At 35.3% G+C, this 19,419-nt stretch overlaps 1 protein-coding gene across 2 annotated transcripts in view; it reads right to left on the bottom strand.

The window, feature by feature from the left end:
* Positions 1-19,419, bottom strand: part of ADTRP (androgen dependent TFPI regulating protein) — a 104,487-nt gene that overhangs the window by 32,455 nt on the left and 52,613 nt on the right. For both annotated transcript variants that reach the window (XM_051970684.1, XM_051970685.1), the window contains exon 4: positions 4,056-4,171. In XM_051970684.1, the coding sequence (XP_051826644.1) occupies positions 4,056-4,171 (116 nt within the window). The remainder of the gene's footprint in view (positions 1-4,055; positions 4,172-19,419) is intronic.

The raw sequence follows: 19,419 nt of genomic DNA, 5'->3' as shown, positions 1-19,419 counted from the left end.
CCACAATCAAAACTTAGTAAATGATTTTCCATTCCATTTCATTAGAAAAATAGAGTGAAAAGTATGAAAGATGAATGGCAGTGGGGAAGATGGAAAGGGGGAAAGGTTCTTCCAAGACTTACAATAGAACAAAATGAGTGGTAATAAAAACTTACTTTGGGAGGCGGTAGTGGTAAAAGAAAGGAGGGGAATTATAGGACCTAGATTTCAAAGAGAATCAACAAAACTCAATAACTGATTAAATTTGAAAAATGAAGGTGATTATAGAATCAAGGCTAATTCCAAGGTTTCAGAAATCAGTAGTGCTACTGACAAAAATTTTCAAGTCAAGAGGAAAAACATGTTATCATTTTGTTGGAAATGTAGGCTTTAAGGTGTTAAGTGGCCATGGGGATAAAGATGTCCAATAGGAAGTCAGAATTGCAGAGAGGATAGAGCTCTTTAGACCTTGATTTGGAAATTAGTTTCAGTTGCCATGGAAGTGAATGAGTATCAGTAAATTGGGGTGTGCAGGAAATAGAGGAACAGTCTTACATGTTTACACAGAAACACACATGTTACACATATTTATACAGTCATACATGTTTGTACCCATAGGCTTTGCCTCTTGGGATAGAATGGAGGATTGGAAAGTAATTGCTGCCTTGGAAGGTAATGAGTTCCCTCTCATTAGAGATATTTAAGAAAAGGCTAGATTATTGGCTTTCTCAGGGATATGGTAGCAGAGATTCTTGAGGACCATGAATTTAGATCTTCAAGGAACTTGAGCTATCATAGGAAAACCCCTTTATTATAGAGATGAAGAAACTGAGGTCTCCAGAGGTCAAGTGACTTGTCCAATTTAACAAAGCTAGAAAATGAAAGAATTAGAGTTTAAACCAGTTCCTCCAATTCTGGCACTTTTCCCACTCTACCTTGCTGTTTCTCACTTTGCTTGGGTATAGGTTACATGAGATGTCCACTGAGATCCCTTCCAATGTTAAAATTCTAAATTCTAAATTTGCATTCTCACCAGGAGTCCTAGAGGGGAAATTGGTAGTAGTAGTAGGTAGTTCAGGTTTTCTGGAAGTAAGGGAATATACAAATCAATTCAATTCAATAATATTTATTAAGCCCTTACTTTCTTTATGGCACAATGCTGGTTGTTGAGTATAAAAGTGATATCATCCCTCTCCTCAAGAAAATTTGAAATCAGGTGAGGGAATAATTTGCTAGTTAATATGGTGACAGGTAGCAGAGATTAGGATGGCCTGAGTTTTAAGAGTATTAAAACATGGCAAATACAACTGAAGGTCTTAGAGAATGGTAGTGATCTATGTAAAGGGAGTAAGTGTGGGTGGAACAGAGAGGCTTAGAGGTGAGGGCTTTGGGTTTTCTTTGCTTGCTAATAGCTCCCAACTTAAATGCAGGACACACACACACACACACACACACACACACACACACACACACACACACACAGCCAGCTAGCAATGATGAACGGTGTAAAATCAAATTATGTCTAGCATAGCTTATCTAAACTGCAGACACAGCTGAGCTTCTCTCAGTTCCCATTCCCAAAGGAAGATGCCTTGAGGGATCCTAGCAAGGGTAACCTAGCAATGAGATTGCAAAGGGACAGACTATAAAGAGAAGCTAAGGAAAAGATTTTGAGGAACCAACCGCTAAAGAGGGTGAAAGCAAAGGCAAAGAGCCGATGAAAAAAAAAAAAACAAAAGCAGAGAGCCAGGGCAGTTTAGTGTCTTAGAAGCAAAGGGAGGACAGAGCTTATAACAGAAGGAGATGATCTTTACTGTCAAATACTAAAGAAAAGTCAAGGAGAATGGAAACTGGGGAAAAGGACACTGAGCTTGGCAATTAAGAATTCGTTAATGACCTTTGAGAAAATAATTTTGGGAGAGTTCTAGTAACAGAAGTCAGAAGGAAATGGATTGGAGAGAGAACAGGTAGCATTGGTTATAGGTTAGTTTTTAAAGATATTTTGCTATAAAGGTGAATTGATATAAAAGATAGTGGCAGGATGTTAAGACTCAGGGAAAGCAATTAATTTTAGCATTAAAGAGAATCCAAGTATATTTGTGGGCTGATAGGAAGGAGTCAGTGGAGAATGATAGATGTATAAGAGCCAAAGGTGAATGAGAGAGGGGAGTTTTTTGATGAGAGAAAGAACAAGAGATTGAGGTAGTGAAAGGTAGGATGATATAATTCTTTCCATCGAGAAATCATTGAATTTAGAGTCAGAGGACCTGGATTATAGCCAAGGCTCTACAATTCTCTTGTGAAATTGGACAAGTCATCTCTCTTTTCAGGACTTCAAGATTTAGAATGGATTAAGATGCACTGACCTAATAACATTAAAAGAAAGATTGAGAATCTTACGGAAAGCAGGGAAAATTTGGTAGTGACTTGCAGAGAGTTCTGTTTGTATTTCTGCCAATGACAATTAACACTGATGTCTAAACAAAGGATAGGTTGGTCTCTCTGATGCTTTTAATGTACTACATAAATGCTAGCCAGATGTTATGAATTGGTGTTAATAACTCCCAGATGAGAGGGACTTTAGCCCACATTTATTCCTCTGACCTCAACAATAGGGAAGTCTGTAGGCTGGACTGGAGAAGGGACAGGCTTGAGCCAAAGAGACCAAAGTCTATTGCAAGAGTATAGTTGAGAGGGGATGAGGGCACAAGTAAAAGTGTTGGTTGTGACTGAAAAGAAAGGGAAATGTAGCACAAATACTTTGGAGATAGAAATGACAAGATATGAGGATGGATTTAGGATGCAATAGAGAGTCTTCTGATTTTTGTCAAATTTGATGGTCACTCCTCAGTGCTAGTGATTCATGGGGAGGGAAAAAGGGAACGATGAGTGAATAATATTGCCAAAAACTGTAGAAGGTCTTTGCTAGGCATTTTGAGTTTATTGGCAGAGTATGCAGGTCATGTTTTCATTAATACCAGGATGAAAGAAAGAAGAGAAAAGTACATTTGAAAAGTAAATATCTGGTTAAAAAGCTGTCTGAAATTGGTTTGCATCTCTGCACCATAGTCTAAAATACAGGAATAAGGGGCTTCTGAAAGGGGGTAGACTTCACCTAATGAGGGCTAGTCAGTAGTTATTTTGCCTAGCCTTTCATGCCCAAACAATAGATTTGTGAATTGAAAATGAATAATGGGGGAGAAAACTGGTGGTACTTTCAACAGAAAAAATATTCTAATATGGTAAGAATAAATAGTTTGGATTGGAGGAACCAGTATGGTGGAGACATCTTGGAGGTACTTGGAGTGGAAGAAAGAGAATAATAGGATTTTTCTATCTAAAAAAGCAAAGATTTCCTGGGAATTAGAAAATTTAAGCCATGAATTTAAATGGCAGATGCAATGTGAATGCTGGTGTTATGGCTGCAGTCAGAATGGATTTATTTTCCTGTTGATGGTGGTTCTTGTTGTAAGACTCCTCAGGGCAGCTAGAAAAGGAAGCTTCTTAGCCAGCTATGCTATTTTTCCTCTATTCATCTACAATCTCAATCCTCTATCAACTGTGGCCTATTTTTCATGCCTCTGGGCAAATGTTCAAATGCCCCTTAGAAGCTTCCATGCCTCCTGCTCATGCAAATAAGCCCATAATGACAACTTGACTACAGGAAGGAACAAAAACTCAGCACAAACTACTCCATGGAAAGCTTTACCTGGAATAAGTTTAGATGCTTTGGCTCACTTAGCAATTCAAATATTTTACTCACAAGCTGAGACAAAGTACAAAAGGTAGAATTGATGAGGGTAGGGGAAACATAGAGTACAGCATTTAAATGACTAATTCTGCTTGAGAGAGGGAGCTTGCCTAGAATTGAGAGGCAGAATGGGTCAAGTTGTTTTCCTAGATTTCATAATTAAAAAGTAAAAATATTCCTTGACTGAAAATTCAGCAGTGGCTGAAGTTCTTTGAGCCAGGAAGTAAGAGTCATAATGGAGGAAGAAAGCTCTAGTGGATTAGAGCAAAAGGTGGGCATTAGTCATTCAAAAAAATTCCCAAGGCTTCCTTCTCAAGGTTCTTACCAGCAGATGTAGGCAATGGCAGCACAGCTTAATAAAGTGAGCCCTTTTTTCTTGGATGGATACCGATACGGATTGAGAATGGCCTCTATCAGGGAAAAAGGCAACACAGCAGTGTGCTAGAGAAGAGAAAGAAGGGATTAGAAAAGGAGTTGAAGAAACATGATGATTTGCATTGACTGAATTTTTATAATCATCTTTCTGCCATTCAACTCATAATTTATTCAGTTGTTTGACTTAATTCTTCAAAAATACCCTGTTTGATCATGTCACTCTCCAACTTAAGAATTTACAAGGACTCTCTGTTAAAGGATGAAGCCATGTTCATCTCTCTGGTTTTTGAGGTCCTTCAAATTCTAACCCCACACAAATTCTAATCCCACACTACCTCCTCAAACTTATTTCCCACTATGATACAAACTTTGCTCCATCATAGCCTGTCTTCTCGTTAACTTTTAGACATGTCAAGTGCATTCCCACCTCCATATGATTACTTAGACTCTTTTCTGTGATACTATTCACTCATTATCCCAACTACTCATACATAAGGCCATTGTTCTCAGATACAAGCAAGAGTTCCATTTTGCCCATAAGTCTTCTCTGACTATTCCATCCCACTTTGATCTCTCCCCTCTGTGACATTTAAAATATTTTAACCATTGAACTATTCTATAATTATTTCATATTCACATTTTGTCTCCACAATCAGATTAAACTCTGAAGTGGGTACTGTGTCTTATAGAATTACAAAACTCTTTCCTTGAAACAACTCCGTGAAGTGGGAAGAAAGAGTATTATTATACTTGTGTTAGAGATGAGAAAATAGACTTGGGTTTCTTGCTAAAGGTGACACAATAAATATCAGAGGAGTCAAACCCAGCTCTTTAAATCCAAATCTCCTGCCTTTCTACTGCATCATGTTAGCTCTATTTGCCCATTAAGTTGTTTGGGAGTAAGTGACAGCACCATTATTTCAACCATTGCACCACATTGTCTCTGATTTGGATTGAGGAGTAGTATTATAAGTATACTCTATAACACTTGTATTATTATTACCATTTTACAAATGGGGAAATTGAAGCCAAGTGGCTTGTATAAGGTAATATCTAGTCATATATTTATGCCTAAATTTGAATCTAGATCTTATAATCTTACACTCATTCTTCATCAGATAAAAATCATCTTTCTCTTTAACCAAGAGACCTCCAAAATCAAGACATTGCTGCCACCCCCAACTCAGTTACCTGTAAGCCCAGAGTTTCTCACTTTGTCAGAAAGCCAAAAGGAGTCAAGTTCTATTAAGAACCATTAACTCTCCCATTATACTTGCCATTGATCTAACAGGTTTTATGAACCCTGCCTGCAGTTAACAGCTTCCGTTTTGTACATTAATGGTCACTGGCAATGGTATTCCTGTGGAATCATGTAGTACATTCGCATTAGAAGTAAATGAGTCTGCCGTGATTAATGTTTTAACAACAAATACCAAAGGCATGCATGACTGGTCACCTATTATAAAACCCTGCCCTTCACTGGTGACATTCAATTGGTTTTCCAAATGAATTCCTCTTAATGGTTTCTGGGAAGTTCACTCAGTGATGTCATTAGTGCTGGGCCATATACTGTGGCTTAATACTAGTTGAAAGGGCTTTAAAAGCATCTCATTTTCTGGTTGGGGGAGAGGGAGGAAGGAAAGACAAAGAGGAAGCTTACACTCTGTTAGTTTTTTTTTTTTTTTCCTTAAATATTGAGCTGCTGTGGATAGCCAACCATGACGCCGTAAACCTCTCAGTAACCTGAGAGTATTGGTATTTCTGTCCACAGCAACAGAAATCAGTACAGACTGTATCATGAAGCATAGGTTTTTTTTAAAGGAGGAAGAAAGCAAAAAGAAAAGAAAATCAAATCAAATTTGCTCCCTGCTTTAAAAAAAAAAAAACTAATCATTAGGCTGAGATTGACACAAATTAGAATGCTGCCAAAAATCAGTGAAAACAGTGACTCATGCTGTATTTCAATTAACAGTTTCTCAGTTTCCCTTATAAACAGGGAAGCTGACAAAAATTAATTATCTCTGAGGGGGTAAAATATTTCATTCCAAAGTAAACAAAACATCACTGACTGAAACAATAGTGTATAACAGCAGGAAGAGATGGAGAAGAGAGCTCCATCCATCTTTTCTTGTCAATAACACTATCTGCATGGTGGGATGTGTTTGAGATTTCTATTTCCAAAGGCACCAACAATAGAAAAACAGGAGCTTTTCCCACCTTTATCCTGATAATTTTATTTTAAGACCAACTTCATCTTTTGCCCTTTTTACTGTACCTAGCTGCACTGAGGGTTTTTTTGTTTTTGTTTTGTTTTGTGGAGCAAGGGGGAGAGAGAACTATAGATTCCATCTAGTTTATTAAGGAGGGGTATATATTGTTGAGCTATTTAGCTGTAAAACACTGTAAAAAAAAGCCAAATATACCAGGGGAGAAAGAATTGTTATCAGTCTCCCCTAAGCAAGATAGTCTCATAGAGAATATGCTTGGAAGTATATAAATGGCTAATGTAAGCAATTTCTTGGTTAAAGATTATTTACTAAATGTGAATAGGGAAATAAGGCTGGTATTTGCAAAATGAACTATTTGGCTTGCCTGTTATATAATGGATAGCAAGCTTTCATCAATACCTAAGCTCATGCAGCACTCATGGGAGATGGTCACCCCCTTCTACAACCTCCAAGGACTGAGTCAGCAACCAGACGTAACCAAAGACACTTTCTTGAATTCTAAAATCTTATATTTATTCAATAAATGTATATCAAGCACCTACCATTTGCTGAGGATTATGAATAGACATGGGGGAGAAGCAAAGTTTCATATGAAGAAATGGTCCTTGCCTTCATGGAACTTACAATCTAGAAAAGGGATATGGCACATGTACAACTAATAATAATATAATAAATGCTCTTTCTTTAAAGAAAGGGAGCACCTAATTTTCTTTACCAAAAGAAGCATAAAAGACCTGGGTATTTTAAAAAATCAGATATCAGTATTTCAGAAAGTGTTTTAAGTTCTTCCCTAGAAGTAAATGTTCTCTATATTGAGTGGCCCATTATAAATTGACCTGCCCATCAGGATCAGCACCCTAATACCTTTATTCTTCTGATGTTGTTTCTAGTGAGGTACAAAAAAATGTTGCTAGCTATTTTACCCTTTCCCCTCTTTTCAAATTCAAACACCATTCTTGTACTATGAATAATCTCTGATGATGGCTAGACAACCTTTTCCTGGTGCATTTAAGAGGTTTATTTTAATGTACTTAATGGTGCTAAGGGAGGTTTTGGTTTTTAATCAACACACATATATGCATATATACACAGGAATTAGATAGATATAGATATAGATTTCTTAAAATATCTAATTTCATCTAGATAGGGATTTCTTGCCTCAGAACAATTGTTCAATCATTCAGTTATATTCGAATCTTTGTGTCCCCATGGACCATACTGCCATGGGGTTTTCTTGGAAAAGATATTGGAGTGGTTTGCCATTTCTTTCTCCAGTGGATTTAGAAAAACAGGGATTAAATGATTTGCCCAGGACTACACAGCTCCCTTATACCCAAATCCTCAAATAATCTGTAGCATCATCAATTTAAATGTTCTTTTCAATGATACTGGTTGTTACCTATGCTACCTATTGCTCTTTCTTGACTTATGACCATATTTTCCTATGAGTGTATCACACAAGATCATACCTCTTTCCTAAAAATTGCGTTTACTTTTTCTTTATGCTGTAAAGATACTAATGTAGCCCTTTGAATGTCCAACTGTTTTTTTCTTATCCCTGCCACAACCTATTTTTTCCCCCAATGAGATATTTCCCTAATGATATCCATTACTCCTGTTCTTTGAAGTTTCTAATTTGTTCTATATTACATCCATCAGTCCAGACTCACCATTTACCAGAACATAGTAATCACTTAATAAATACTTGTTGATAACTTGCTGACTTCTTTATTTATAGGAAAACCTTTAACTTGCACTGGTGCTATATTTCCTTTGTCACAATGGTGAACATCTTTGATTGTATTTCTCCACACACACACATACATACACACACACACTCCCCATAAATTATTTTTAAAATAATACTGCTTGTATGATTCTGCCCACTTAGAAATTCCTTCTGTTCTTTTTTGCATGTTAAAAATAACGTTTCAGTGGCCTCTTTTTAAAAAATGACTTGCCTAATGTTTACAATAAAAAGATTGTCAAACAAATATTATCTTTGCTGTTGTATCTTTCAAGACATCTTAAATGATTTTGACATATGGATGTTGGAAAAGAGTCTTTAAAGTGTCATTTTGGTTTATAAATCAAATTATTTTTTACAATCAAAAGTTAATAAACAGTGAAATCTAGTATCCTTTATATCTGTCAGCCAACTGTGTGATGATAAAGATGTAATCTAATATAAAATATTATTTGAGAAAGCCTAATTATTCCATATTAATACCATCTAAATACTAATATCATTGAGGATGTGATATCCTCAATGTATGTGTGATTCTTATAAGTTTACTGTCCTATCAGCTGGTAGATTCTAATGTTCTCTGCTCCTTCTGTTTTATACCTATAAGGTCCAGAATTTTTTCCATGGGTTTGGTATCTTTCCTTCCTTTGGATACTTTGAAAATGAATCTTTCAGTGTCTTCATAATTATCACTACCAAAACAGATATTCTCATGTACATGTTCGAATCTAATTGCTTTACCCATCTTTGTTCTTCTTAGTATCCATTTCTATCTGTTCTGGGAGCAGATCCAGGATTGTAATATTAAAATCATGTGACTCTACTAATTTTCATCATAAAAATATTGTTTTAAATTTTTTTCAAATCTTTTTTTCTTGTATCTGTTGTTCTTTTTTTTATCCTTAAGTACTCTCAGCATAATTAATTAATTGGAAGCCTTGACTAGCTTTCTTTAAAAAGTTTATTTTTCTCTCTGAAGTTATTTGGCAATATAATTTATAATATTTCATGAGCATTCTTTATTATAAAATTATTCTTTATAATCAAATTTTACTAACCAGTCAATATAGCTAGTGTTACCTTTCTCTTTTACTTCTCTTTTTACTTGACAAGTGTTTGATTACATGAGGTACTTTTTGGTCTCTATTGGCTGTCTTTCTTTGGCAAATGATTGATGCTATGTAAAATTATTATAATTAGTATTGAAGTCCTTTCGCCCCTTTCTTCCCCATTTTTCATTATAAACAATTATAGTCACTTCCTTTAGGATGCACTTTAGGATGGTTGTGGGAAAATTTTGTTGGAAAAGAGGAGTAGATGGGTTCAAAAGTACATCTAAAAATAGGGATTGGCCTTGGTGAAAAGGGTTGGAGTATGTGAAAAGAAAATGCAATTGTAAAGAAAGAGGCAGAGAAAGTGAACATCAGATGAACTTCATTCTTATCTGAAACAAACACAGTAGGTTTAAACACCTACACCAAAGTTCGATGTAAAAACATCAAACTCAACATAGGCAAAAAAAAAAACAAAACTAGGTATAGGAATGAACATGGAGACTGTGTAGATTTACTTTGCATGATTATGCTTATCTATTCCAAGATTGTTTTTGTTTTCTCTCTCAGTTTTAATGGGAATTGAGAGAGATGAACAATAGGTATAATTTTTAAAAAGAGGTCCACAAAAACATTACAAAAAAGAATGTATGTACATATATACTAAGACACACATATACATATATACACACATATGTATATATGTGAAAAATAAATAATACGAATTAGAAATTCATGGCTTCATATGCAATGCTCTATGTTCTGCTTTATATATGAAATTTTGGAAGAGTTTTGGTATTAAAATTTAGAATAAAAACTTTTATTAGAAATAATATGGGGGTGAGCAACTAGATGGCACAGTGGATAGAATACCAACCCTGAAGTTCAAATCTGGTCTCAAACACTTAAAACTTACTAGTTATGTGATCCTGGAAAAGTCACTGAACCCCAATTGCCTCACAAAAACAAACAAAATAACATGAAGGGATGTTTTCAGCTATCAGGTTTGAAAGATGAGTGATATGAGAGGTTTGAGAAGTTTTCTATCAGCTGATATAGGGAATGAGATAGAGAATAATTTGAGGAGGAATAAAAGAATCATTATCAAGTTACATATGAAAAACAATTTGTTTCCTATCTTTTAAAATGTAGTTCTTAAACAATATTAATAGGTATTCATGATTTTTCATATCTAGTAATTCTTTTCTTGTTGACAGTACTCATGGTGTAGAGATATGAAGGTTCTTTGTAATCGATGAATCCTGGCCTTTCTTATTTCTCATGTCCAACTCTATATTTTTCTATATATTTCTCACCAATTTCCACTTAATCAATAGTCATTGAATCACAAAGTATATGAATGAATGAATGAATGAAAAAAGAAAGCACTTATTAAACACTTACTAAATACAATATAAATATTTAAAGCTCTGAGCTAAGCTTTCAGGATACAGATTAAAAAGTGGAATGATTTCTGTCCTAAAGGAGTTCACATTCCAACAGGGGATTAGCCTAGTGATCTTTGATTGGTTTTATGGAGAATTTTATAATTATGACACTGCCAAATAATATCAGCAAAAGCCTAAGAGTCACACTTATAAAAGCTTGCTATGACAGTTGTGATTTGAAGATTTTGGACAAGCAGTATTGGTTTTTTGATGTTTTTTTTTTTTTTCTTTTTTTCAGATTCATTCAGGCCAATTCCAATAGACTTTGATAGAGAGAGCCATCTGCATTCAGCAAAAGGACTATGAGGACTGAATGTGAATCACAACATTTGTTGTTGTAGTTTGCTTGCTTGCTTGTTTTTTTTTTTTCTTTCTCATTCTTTCCCTTTTTGATCCGATTTTTCTTGTGCAGCATTATAAATGTAGAAATATGTTTAAAAGAACTGCACATGTTTAATCCATATTGGATTACTTTCTGTCTAAGAGAGGAAGAAGGTGAGAGGGGAAGGAGGAAAATTTGGAATACAAAGTTTTGCAAAAATTATCTTTTCATGTATTTTGAAAAGAAAAAGCTATTATTATTTTTTTTAATTTCAAAAAGAATGCATGATAGGGATCTCTCCAGTCACAAGATATTCTTGTGTATTCAAATATTAATTACCTGACAAATATTTGATTTCCTCATGACTTTCCAAGAATATGTCTATCATATAAAGCAGTTACACCCATGATTTTATAAGGCAATGCCTTTGTTAGTGGCTCACTGGAACATCAAAGAAGGAGTCATACTCTTTTCTTTGATCTTTGGGCATAATTTATGTGACCTGGCTCTGTTGCCACACCCTAAGAATGATCTCAAGACATAGGAAAATTCCAAAAACAATTTTCTACTGGAGGTGGGAGGAAGGACACAGAGAAAAAAATAAATGTTAATTATGTTACAGAAGACAAGCTTGAGATTCATTATATATCAGGAAAATAAGTAGCTGAACATCCACTGTCTTCCTTTCTGATCCTTCTAAGAAGCATTTTAAAATAATCTACAATACATGTTACCTCTGTCTTTTGGTTGATACATAAGCTGCCCAACACCTTGAAACAATGTAGTTCTTTTTTGGTTGAAATCATAATGAATAATGGATGTCTACAATGTAATCTAAATTGGAGTAGGAAGTGACTCTTTGGACTGAATCCAGATACTATTTGAGACATGAATCACTTCTGCATGACATCAAGAAAAATTCAAACCCTTTGAACTAAACATATTCAAAAGAGAACTCATTGTCTTTTCCATAAAACCAGTTTCTCCTCCCTCCCAACTATTCGGTCCCTTTATCAATGTCAACATCACTCCTTTAGTCACCCATACCTGAAAGTTTAAAGGATCCTTGAATATCTCTCCCTCCATATTTAGCCTCCCTCCTATAGTGTTTTAGCATTTTTTTTCACATCTCTCATCTATTGAGGGAGAAAACATAGCATAGTAGTCACAACTCTGGACGTTAAGATCTGGGTTCATATCCTCTGTCATGTATTTAATTGCTCTGTGACCCTAAGTCATAACTTCTCTGTAAAATAAGTTGGAGAAGAAAATAGCAAACCACTCCAGTATCTTTGCCTAGAAAATCCTAAATTAAGTCATAAAAGGTTGGACATAATGACAGCAAATATACCTTGAATGCCTTCTCTAATATCTTACTCTAATGTCGTATTATAGTCGGAATTCTTGAAGAACATGACAGTGGAGAGCAAGTTGTGGCAATCTCTTCTGAGATCAAAAGATTTGAAGTCCAGAACTGGCCATGACCTAGATTACTGTTATCTGAAGGCTTGCTAAGTTAAGTTGGAGAAGATTTGTCCTGTGTAACTGTGATAACTGTAGGGCTATTCAATGCAAGGGAAGGACTAAGTTCATTAAATCACCCACCAAGATCAGGGAGGAGGGTTATTATCTTCATCAGAAAGCTTACACTTAGCACAGTACCTGACATTTAACAAATGTTTATTAATTGGTTATTGATTGATTGATAATGAATGCCAGACATATGTATTGAAGTAAGTGTGCTATGTGCAATAGAAGAAAAATCAGATGATTTGAAAGATGGTAATGCCACTAAATAGTAACTTCCATGAATAATGTAATATTGCAAAACAACTTCACTGAACTTCCTAAATACAATAATAATAATAACTAACATCTACATAACATTTTCTAAGTACCAGATACTCTGCTAAGAGCTTTACAATTATTATCTCATTTGATCCTCACACCAACCCTGAGAGATAGATGCTGTTATTATCCTCATTATTCAGATCAAGAAACTAAAGCAAACAAGGGTTAAGGGCTTTGACCAGAGTCATCTAGCTGGTAAGTATCTGAAGCTGGATTTGAATCCCTGACTCCAGACTTGGCATTTTCTCTCCTGCACCACGTCTCTGCCCTAATCTATCTCTTGCCCCTCTAATCCATCCTGAACATGTTGCCAGATGAGAAACAAGCATTGTCAATTAAATAAGGTACTAGAGGGAGGATCAAGAAGACCTGAGTTCAAATCCTGACTTAGATATTTGCCAATGGAATGACTCTGGACAAATCATGTAACTTTTTAATACCTTATTTTTATCTATTAAATATTGTTTCTAATATCCTTTCCCCTCTAAATTCATAATCTGATTATTTATGAAACTAACAGCATTACTGTTTCACTTTCCAATTCAAATGGAAAAGTAAAACACATTAAATTCAGCAAAGCATTCACCATTGTCTATCTATGGCATTGCATCCAAACTCTGGAGGTTTTTAAAGCTCCATAATAAAATTTACCTTTTCCTAACCAACCTAGAAACAGTGTACAATTATATCATAACACTGACATTCACATAACGCAAAGCAGTCCTGAGAAAAAGATAGTACAAATAAAATTATCCCCAAGTTACAGACTAGGAAGCCCAGTGTCAGTGAAGTTAAATGGTTTATCCACAAGGACCAAAGTAGAAAATGTCAGAGGATTAAAACCCAATACTTCTGATACCAAATCTAATGGTCTTTCTACTATGCCATAATTTCTCTTAATATGTACTTCTTATTCTAGGCTTTTCAGGTCATATTCCTTGTACATGCTTTTCTCATTCCCAGTTATGGCCCTTTGTTGATGTCTTTCTTTGGATCCAGAATAACCTTATAACCTAACTTCTCTTTGATCTAAATCCTATTCATCTTTTTCTCTTTTCTTTCCTTTCTTTCTTTCTTTCTTTCTTTCTTTCTTTCTTTCTTTCTTTCTTTCTTTCTTTCTTTCTTTCTTTCTTTCTTTCTTTCTTTCTTTTCTTTCTTTCTTTCTTTCTTTCTTTTCTTTCTTTCTTTCTTTCTTTCTTTCTTTCTTTCTTTCTTTCTTTCTTTCTTTCTTTCTTTCTTTCTTTCTTTCTTTCTTTCTTTCTTTCTTTCTTTCTTTCTTTCTTTCTTTCTTTCTTTCTTTTTTCCTGAGGCAATTGGGGAAAAGTGACTTGCCCAGAGTCACACAGCTAGGAAGTATTAAATGTCTCCGTCTAGATTTGAACTCAGGTTCTCCTGACTTCAAGGCTGGTGCTCTAACCATTGTACCACCCTAGCTGCCCCTCTATTCATCTTTCAAAGGCTAATGTAAGTTCAGTGTCTTCCATGAAGACACCATAGAAGCTAATCTAGTTCTTATTTTGACACCATAGTGGAAGGAAAAAGAGAGTGAGGATAGAAGGAAGGAAAGATGAAAGGGAGGGAGGGAGGGAGGAAGGAAGAGAGGAAGGGAGAAAGGAAGAAAGGGAGGGAGGAAGTAAGGGAGGGAGGGAGGAAGAGAGGAAGAGAGGAAGAGAGGGAGGAACGGTGGGAGGGAGAGAGAGAGAAGGAAGGAGAGAGAGAAGGAGAGAGGGAGAGAAGAAAGGATATATCAAGTCTTTTCCTGTTTCTCTTCTTCCCTTGCTCCTTCTTGCTTTAATATATGCATGTACAAACACACACACACACAAACACACACACACACACACAGAGGCCTGCTTTATCTTGAATTCATAACCTTGCAGTTGTCTTAACTACTTACAAAGGGGGAAGACCAATATTTAATAATCATTTTGTCAAAGAAAAAGACCCAAATTCCAATAGACTTGTGATCCAATAGACTCTGCACCCAGATAAGGGACTGAATGTGGATCACAACTTAGGATCTTTACTTTTTTGGTTGTTTGCTTGCTTTTTTTTCTTTCTCATTTTTTTCCCTTTTTGATTTAATTTTTCTTGTGCAGCATGATAAATGGGGAACTATGCATAGAAAAATTGCATGTTTAACATATATCAGATTACTTGCTTCTAGGGGAGATGGTGAAGCAAATGAAAGGAGAAAAATTTGGAACACAAGGTTTTGCAAGGGTGAATGCTGAAAAACATCTTTGCATATATTTTGAAAATAAAAAAGCTCTTATTTATAAGAGAGATAGAGAAAGGCCAAGATAAAAAGAAAGATGAAAAGAGTTTGAGCAGATCTTAAGGCCTGTCTGATGAAGTTCTGTTACTCCTCCCCCAAAGCTTATATTGGCAATATACTTTCCCGTAGCCCTATGACTCTCTAAGGAAAATACTTGATTATAGAATTAGTGGGCTCTATTGACCAAAGTGAGATATTTTTGGTTAGAAGGAGGATGTACAAATATATTATGCATTAATGGGAAGCATAACCAATAAGTTTCACCAACATCTGATTTCCCCGAAAAAGGATACTCTGCATGATTGTATCCAAGGCCATTCTTATCTGTTTGTGGCTTAACCAAGGATCTTCATATAAAGACTATAAAGAAAGGCAAAAAGCCTAGCCAAAGGAAAAATTCCATGCATTACAATGGATGCATTATTAGCCGGACAGGGGGAAGCCTGGGGAGACCTGGCCCAACCTCAATAGTTCTTTTTATCTAGAACAATAATATTTATGGTATTTCTAAAAGACTAGAAATTATCTATTCAGTCCCATTATTTTTATAGGTGGGAAAACTGATATCAACATAGTGATTTTTCTGGGTTACATTGGTGTTAGTGCTGGAACTATAACTCCCCAGACTGCTAATTTAATGCTTGTCATTTAGTCTTTTTTTTTTTTTTTGAGTTATATTTAACTCTTCATGATCCCATTTGGGGTTTTCTTGGCAGACATACTGGAGAGTTTTGTCATTTCTTTCTCCAGTTCACTTTACAGATAAGGAAACTGAGGTAAATGGAGTTAAGTGATTTGCCCAGAATCACATAACTAGTAAGTATCTGAAACTAGATTTGAACTGAGGAAGATGATTTTTTCTGACTTTCTCTTCCCCACTGTGTCCACTGGGCAACCAACCTGCCCAGTTATTAGTTAGCCAATAAGTTACTTGTATTGCTGCTGTCCTCTGCAAGCTAATTTACCATTACCATTATTTCTCATATGATGGTACATTTGCATTGAGCTAACTATACTTTTTTATCTGATGACTTTTGTGATCAGCAGCACATATCAGAAGATTGGTCAAATTTAACATGTACTTAGAACTGAGAAGTCATGGAGTCTAACCCTTCCATTTTACAGATGAGAAAAAAAGGACCAGAGAGATTGATCAATTCACAAGTATTGATTAAGTACTTCCTATATTTTAGGTACTATATCAGGTGCTGGGGATACAAGTATAAAGTATGAAATAATTCCTAATAACAAGGAGCTTACTTTCAAATGAGAGAATTGTCAATAAGCACAAACATATACACACATATGAAAATACACAAACATACAAGCATATGCACACATACACATAAATATAATGTAAATAAATTCAAATATATACAAAGAAATCTCTCCCTGAATGTACAACTCCAAAAGCTGTGTCAGTTTCAGAACCTCAAAGGAAAAGTTTCAGGTATTTCTAATGCATTAAATGCATAAATGAGAGGAGGGACACTAGCAGTTGGGATACAGGGTTTTGGGGGCAAGAGTGGGTCAGAAAAGACTTCATGTAGAAAGTGTTTCTTGAGTTGCTTTTTATAGGAAGATTTGGACTCTGAGGTGGAAAGAAAAGAGTGAATTCTAGGCATAGAAACAGAAGATCGAGAGTTTTGTGTAAGGAACAGAGAAAGTCAGTTTGGTTGGACCACAGAGAATGTGGAGAAGGAAAGAAATTAGAATGATAGATAAATGAAATTGGAAAGATAGGTTGGAGCCAGGTTGTGAAAAGTTTATTTAAAAAAGTATTGTTTCAAAAATCCAAAGGAGAGAAATTATCCAGAAGACAATAGGTGTTCATGTCAAAATCAATAGATTTATTGGAAAGGATGAAAAGTGAGGAAAAGTCATCATCTTTGATTAGTTGAGCATAAGAATTGAGAATAAGTCATCAGATTTGGCAATTAAGAAATCTGGTAACTCTGGAGAGAGCTATTTCGGTTGAATGATGAAGTCATGCAGCTAATGTCTCAAGTGAAGTTCTTACTTAGCTCACCTTGACTGAAAAGACTGCTCACAATCCACTAAATCATGAGCATGGTTAAGAGTACCATCTGTGGCTAAGGTAGAAAGAAGAAAAATGATTGGTCTATTCTGTGATAGAATCTGTTTTTGACTTCAATAGTCTAGTGTTTTTAACCAATGAAGTTAATCAGCCATAGACTGCATGTTAGTGGTATTTATTGCTTAAGCCTTGGTCCATTTCCATAGTTCAATCATACCAGCTGAAGTACTAGCTAGCTCACAAGAGGTTTTTTAATCTGGGATCTGAGAGTTGTTTTATATATATATATATATATATATTTGTATAACTGTATTTTAATAGTTTATATCCTTGATATTCCTATACATTTTATTCTATGCATTTAAACACATTATTTTGAGAAAGGTGTTTGTATGCTTCATTAGATTGCCAAAGAGTTGTTGCTGTTGTTATTATTGTTTTGGTGATCCTATGAACCATAATATGCCATCACTGTCCCTGAGGTTTTGTTGGCAAGGCAAAGGGATACATGATACACAACACAAGTTAAGAACTCTAGAGCAAGAGCTTTCTGTCTAAGCTATATACATCTCTCAGTTTCTCCAGTTTTCATATTTCAAGACCATGTGGAGTACCCCCATCTCTATGGATTCCAAAATTTCTATTTTATTCTCAGGTTTTATATCTCTTGGCTCTTGTTTAGTGTCCTGTATTAAATTATTCATCCATACATATATTTTACCATATTTATCTGGTTTAGCCCAAAGACTTATATTGGGGCAAAAATGGCAGATAGATGTCTCCTCTGCTGTATGAAGTCATCTGCATTACTTAAATCCCAGATATGTTGAAATCCCAAGACTGAGAATTGAAAATATGAGAAATGATTATTAATAAACAATATATTGGAGAGATTCAGAGTGCTCCCCTTACTGAAAAATCCTGATCTAAGTTATCTCTTCAAGGACACTGATAATGAGATTGCATTAATTCTCTTCATTTTGGTCAAACCTCACCTAAATTTACAAGGGATTTAATCTAGGGTGGGAAATCTCATTGTTTTCTACCAAAAATTAAGTGGAAATAGATCTTTTTTGATCTAGATAGTCTAAGGTTGGGGGTGGTCTAAGCAGTGATAATTTTTCTGTCCAAGGGTGACATGATGTCATTAGCAGCCCCTCATTGCTTGGAAGAATATCTAAACTCTACGCCCATTGCCATGATGGTCTTTGGTCTAAGAGTGATGTCCAAGTGACCTTTATTAATAATGTGTTGACATTAATAAAATGACTAAATTACCCAGGATCTATGTCTCTGCACATTTTTTTTTAATTCATCACAAAAACTGGACTATGATAATAGTATTAGTTTGTCACTCAGGTTTGTGAAATATTTAGAGATGTTATCTCATTTTATTTTTCACAGCAACTTTGGTAGGTAGGTGCTGTTTTTATTCCTATTTTACAGATAAGGACACTGAGACAGACAGAGGTTTGGTGACTTGTCCAGGATCACACAGCTAATGAATGTTCGAGGCTGGATTTGAGGTAAGTTCTACCTGATTCCAGATCCAACTCTCTGTCCACTGAGCCACTCTGTGGACTTTGTATGCAATATTATCTATAAGATTATAAATGTGAGAATAGTGAGAGTCAGAAAATGAAACTTTGATGAAAAAAATTTATTTGCTACCGGTTCATAATCCTACCTATATATGCAGAGTTCTTGACATCCCAAAGGGCTTTTAGATAATGAAAATAAAGGCATACCCCATTGTCATGATCTTTTTTTTTTTTTTTTAATGAAGCATCCTTATAAAACTCAAAATTCCCTCTCACATCAGAAAAGTGAAATAAAGCTTTTAAGTGTTCAGAGATGGAGTGGAAGGAAGGGTCAAACTTGGGAACTTTCATCTATAATCCATCAAGAAGGTTCTTTCTGAGCAATGTAAATCCAAACAGAACCCAGAAGGAAAAGCCCCGAATATTTCTGAGACATTAAATGTTAAGTTTACCCCAAAGAAGGAAAACTTGCTCTTATTGAAAAAAGTAAAACACTGGCACTTTTCCTCTGACTTGGCTGTGGCCAGTTTTGATTCATTCTTCAGAGCAAGAAGATACAAGACTGCTATTGATGTATTAAAACATGTAAGAAAGGGAAAAGGGGAAGAGGGAACTGTCAAAGCTCCTGGGATTCTATAATCACTGACTTATCTCCATATTTGTATGCATTTTAATGAATATCAGATCTGTACCTGACCCCAAATTCTATCTTTGTTTTTTATCTGGAAGTCCCTGGGGAAACAGAGAGGATGGCTGGAGATGATTTCAAAAGATTAGCTAAACGCTATGACAGATCTGGATAGCATACT

The sequence above is a fragment of the Antechinus flavipes genome, chromosome 1 (assembly GCF_016432865.1).
Source record: "Antechinus flavipes isolate AdamAnt ecotype Samford, QLD, Australia chromosome 1, AdamAnt_v2, whole genome shotgun sequence".
Classification (NCBI taxonomy): Eukaryota; Metazoa; Chordata; class Mammalia; order Dasyuromorphia; family Dasyuridae; genus Antechinus; species Antechinus flavipes.
This window is presented reverse-complemented; position numbering and strand designations above follow the sequence as displayed.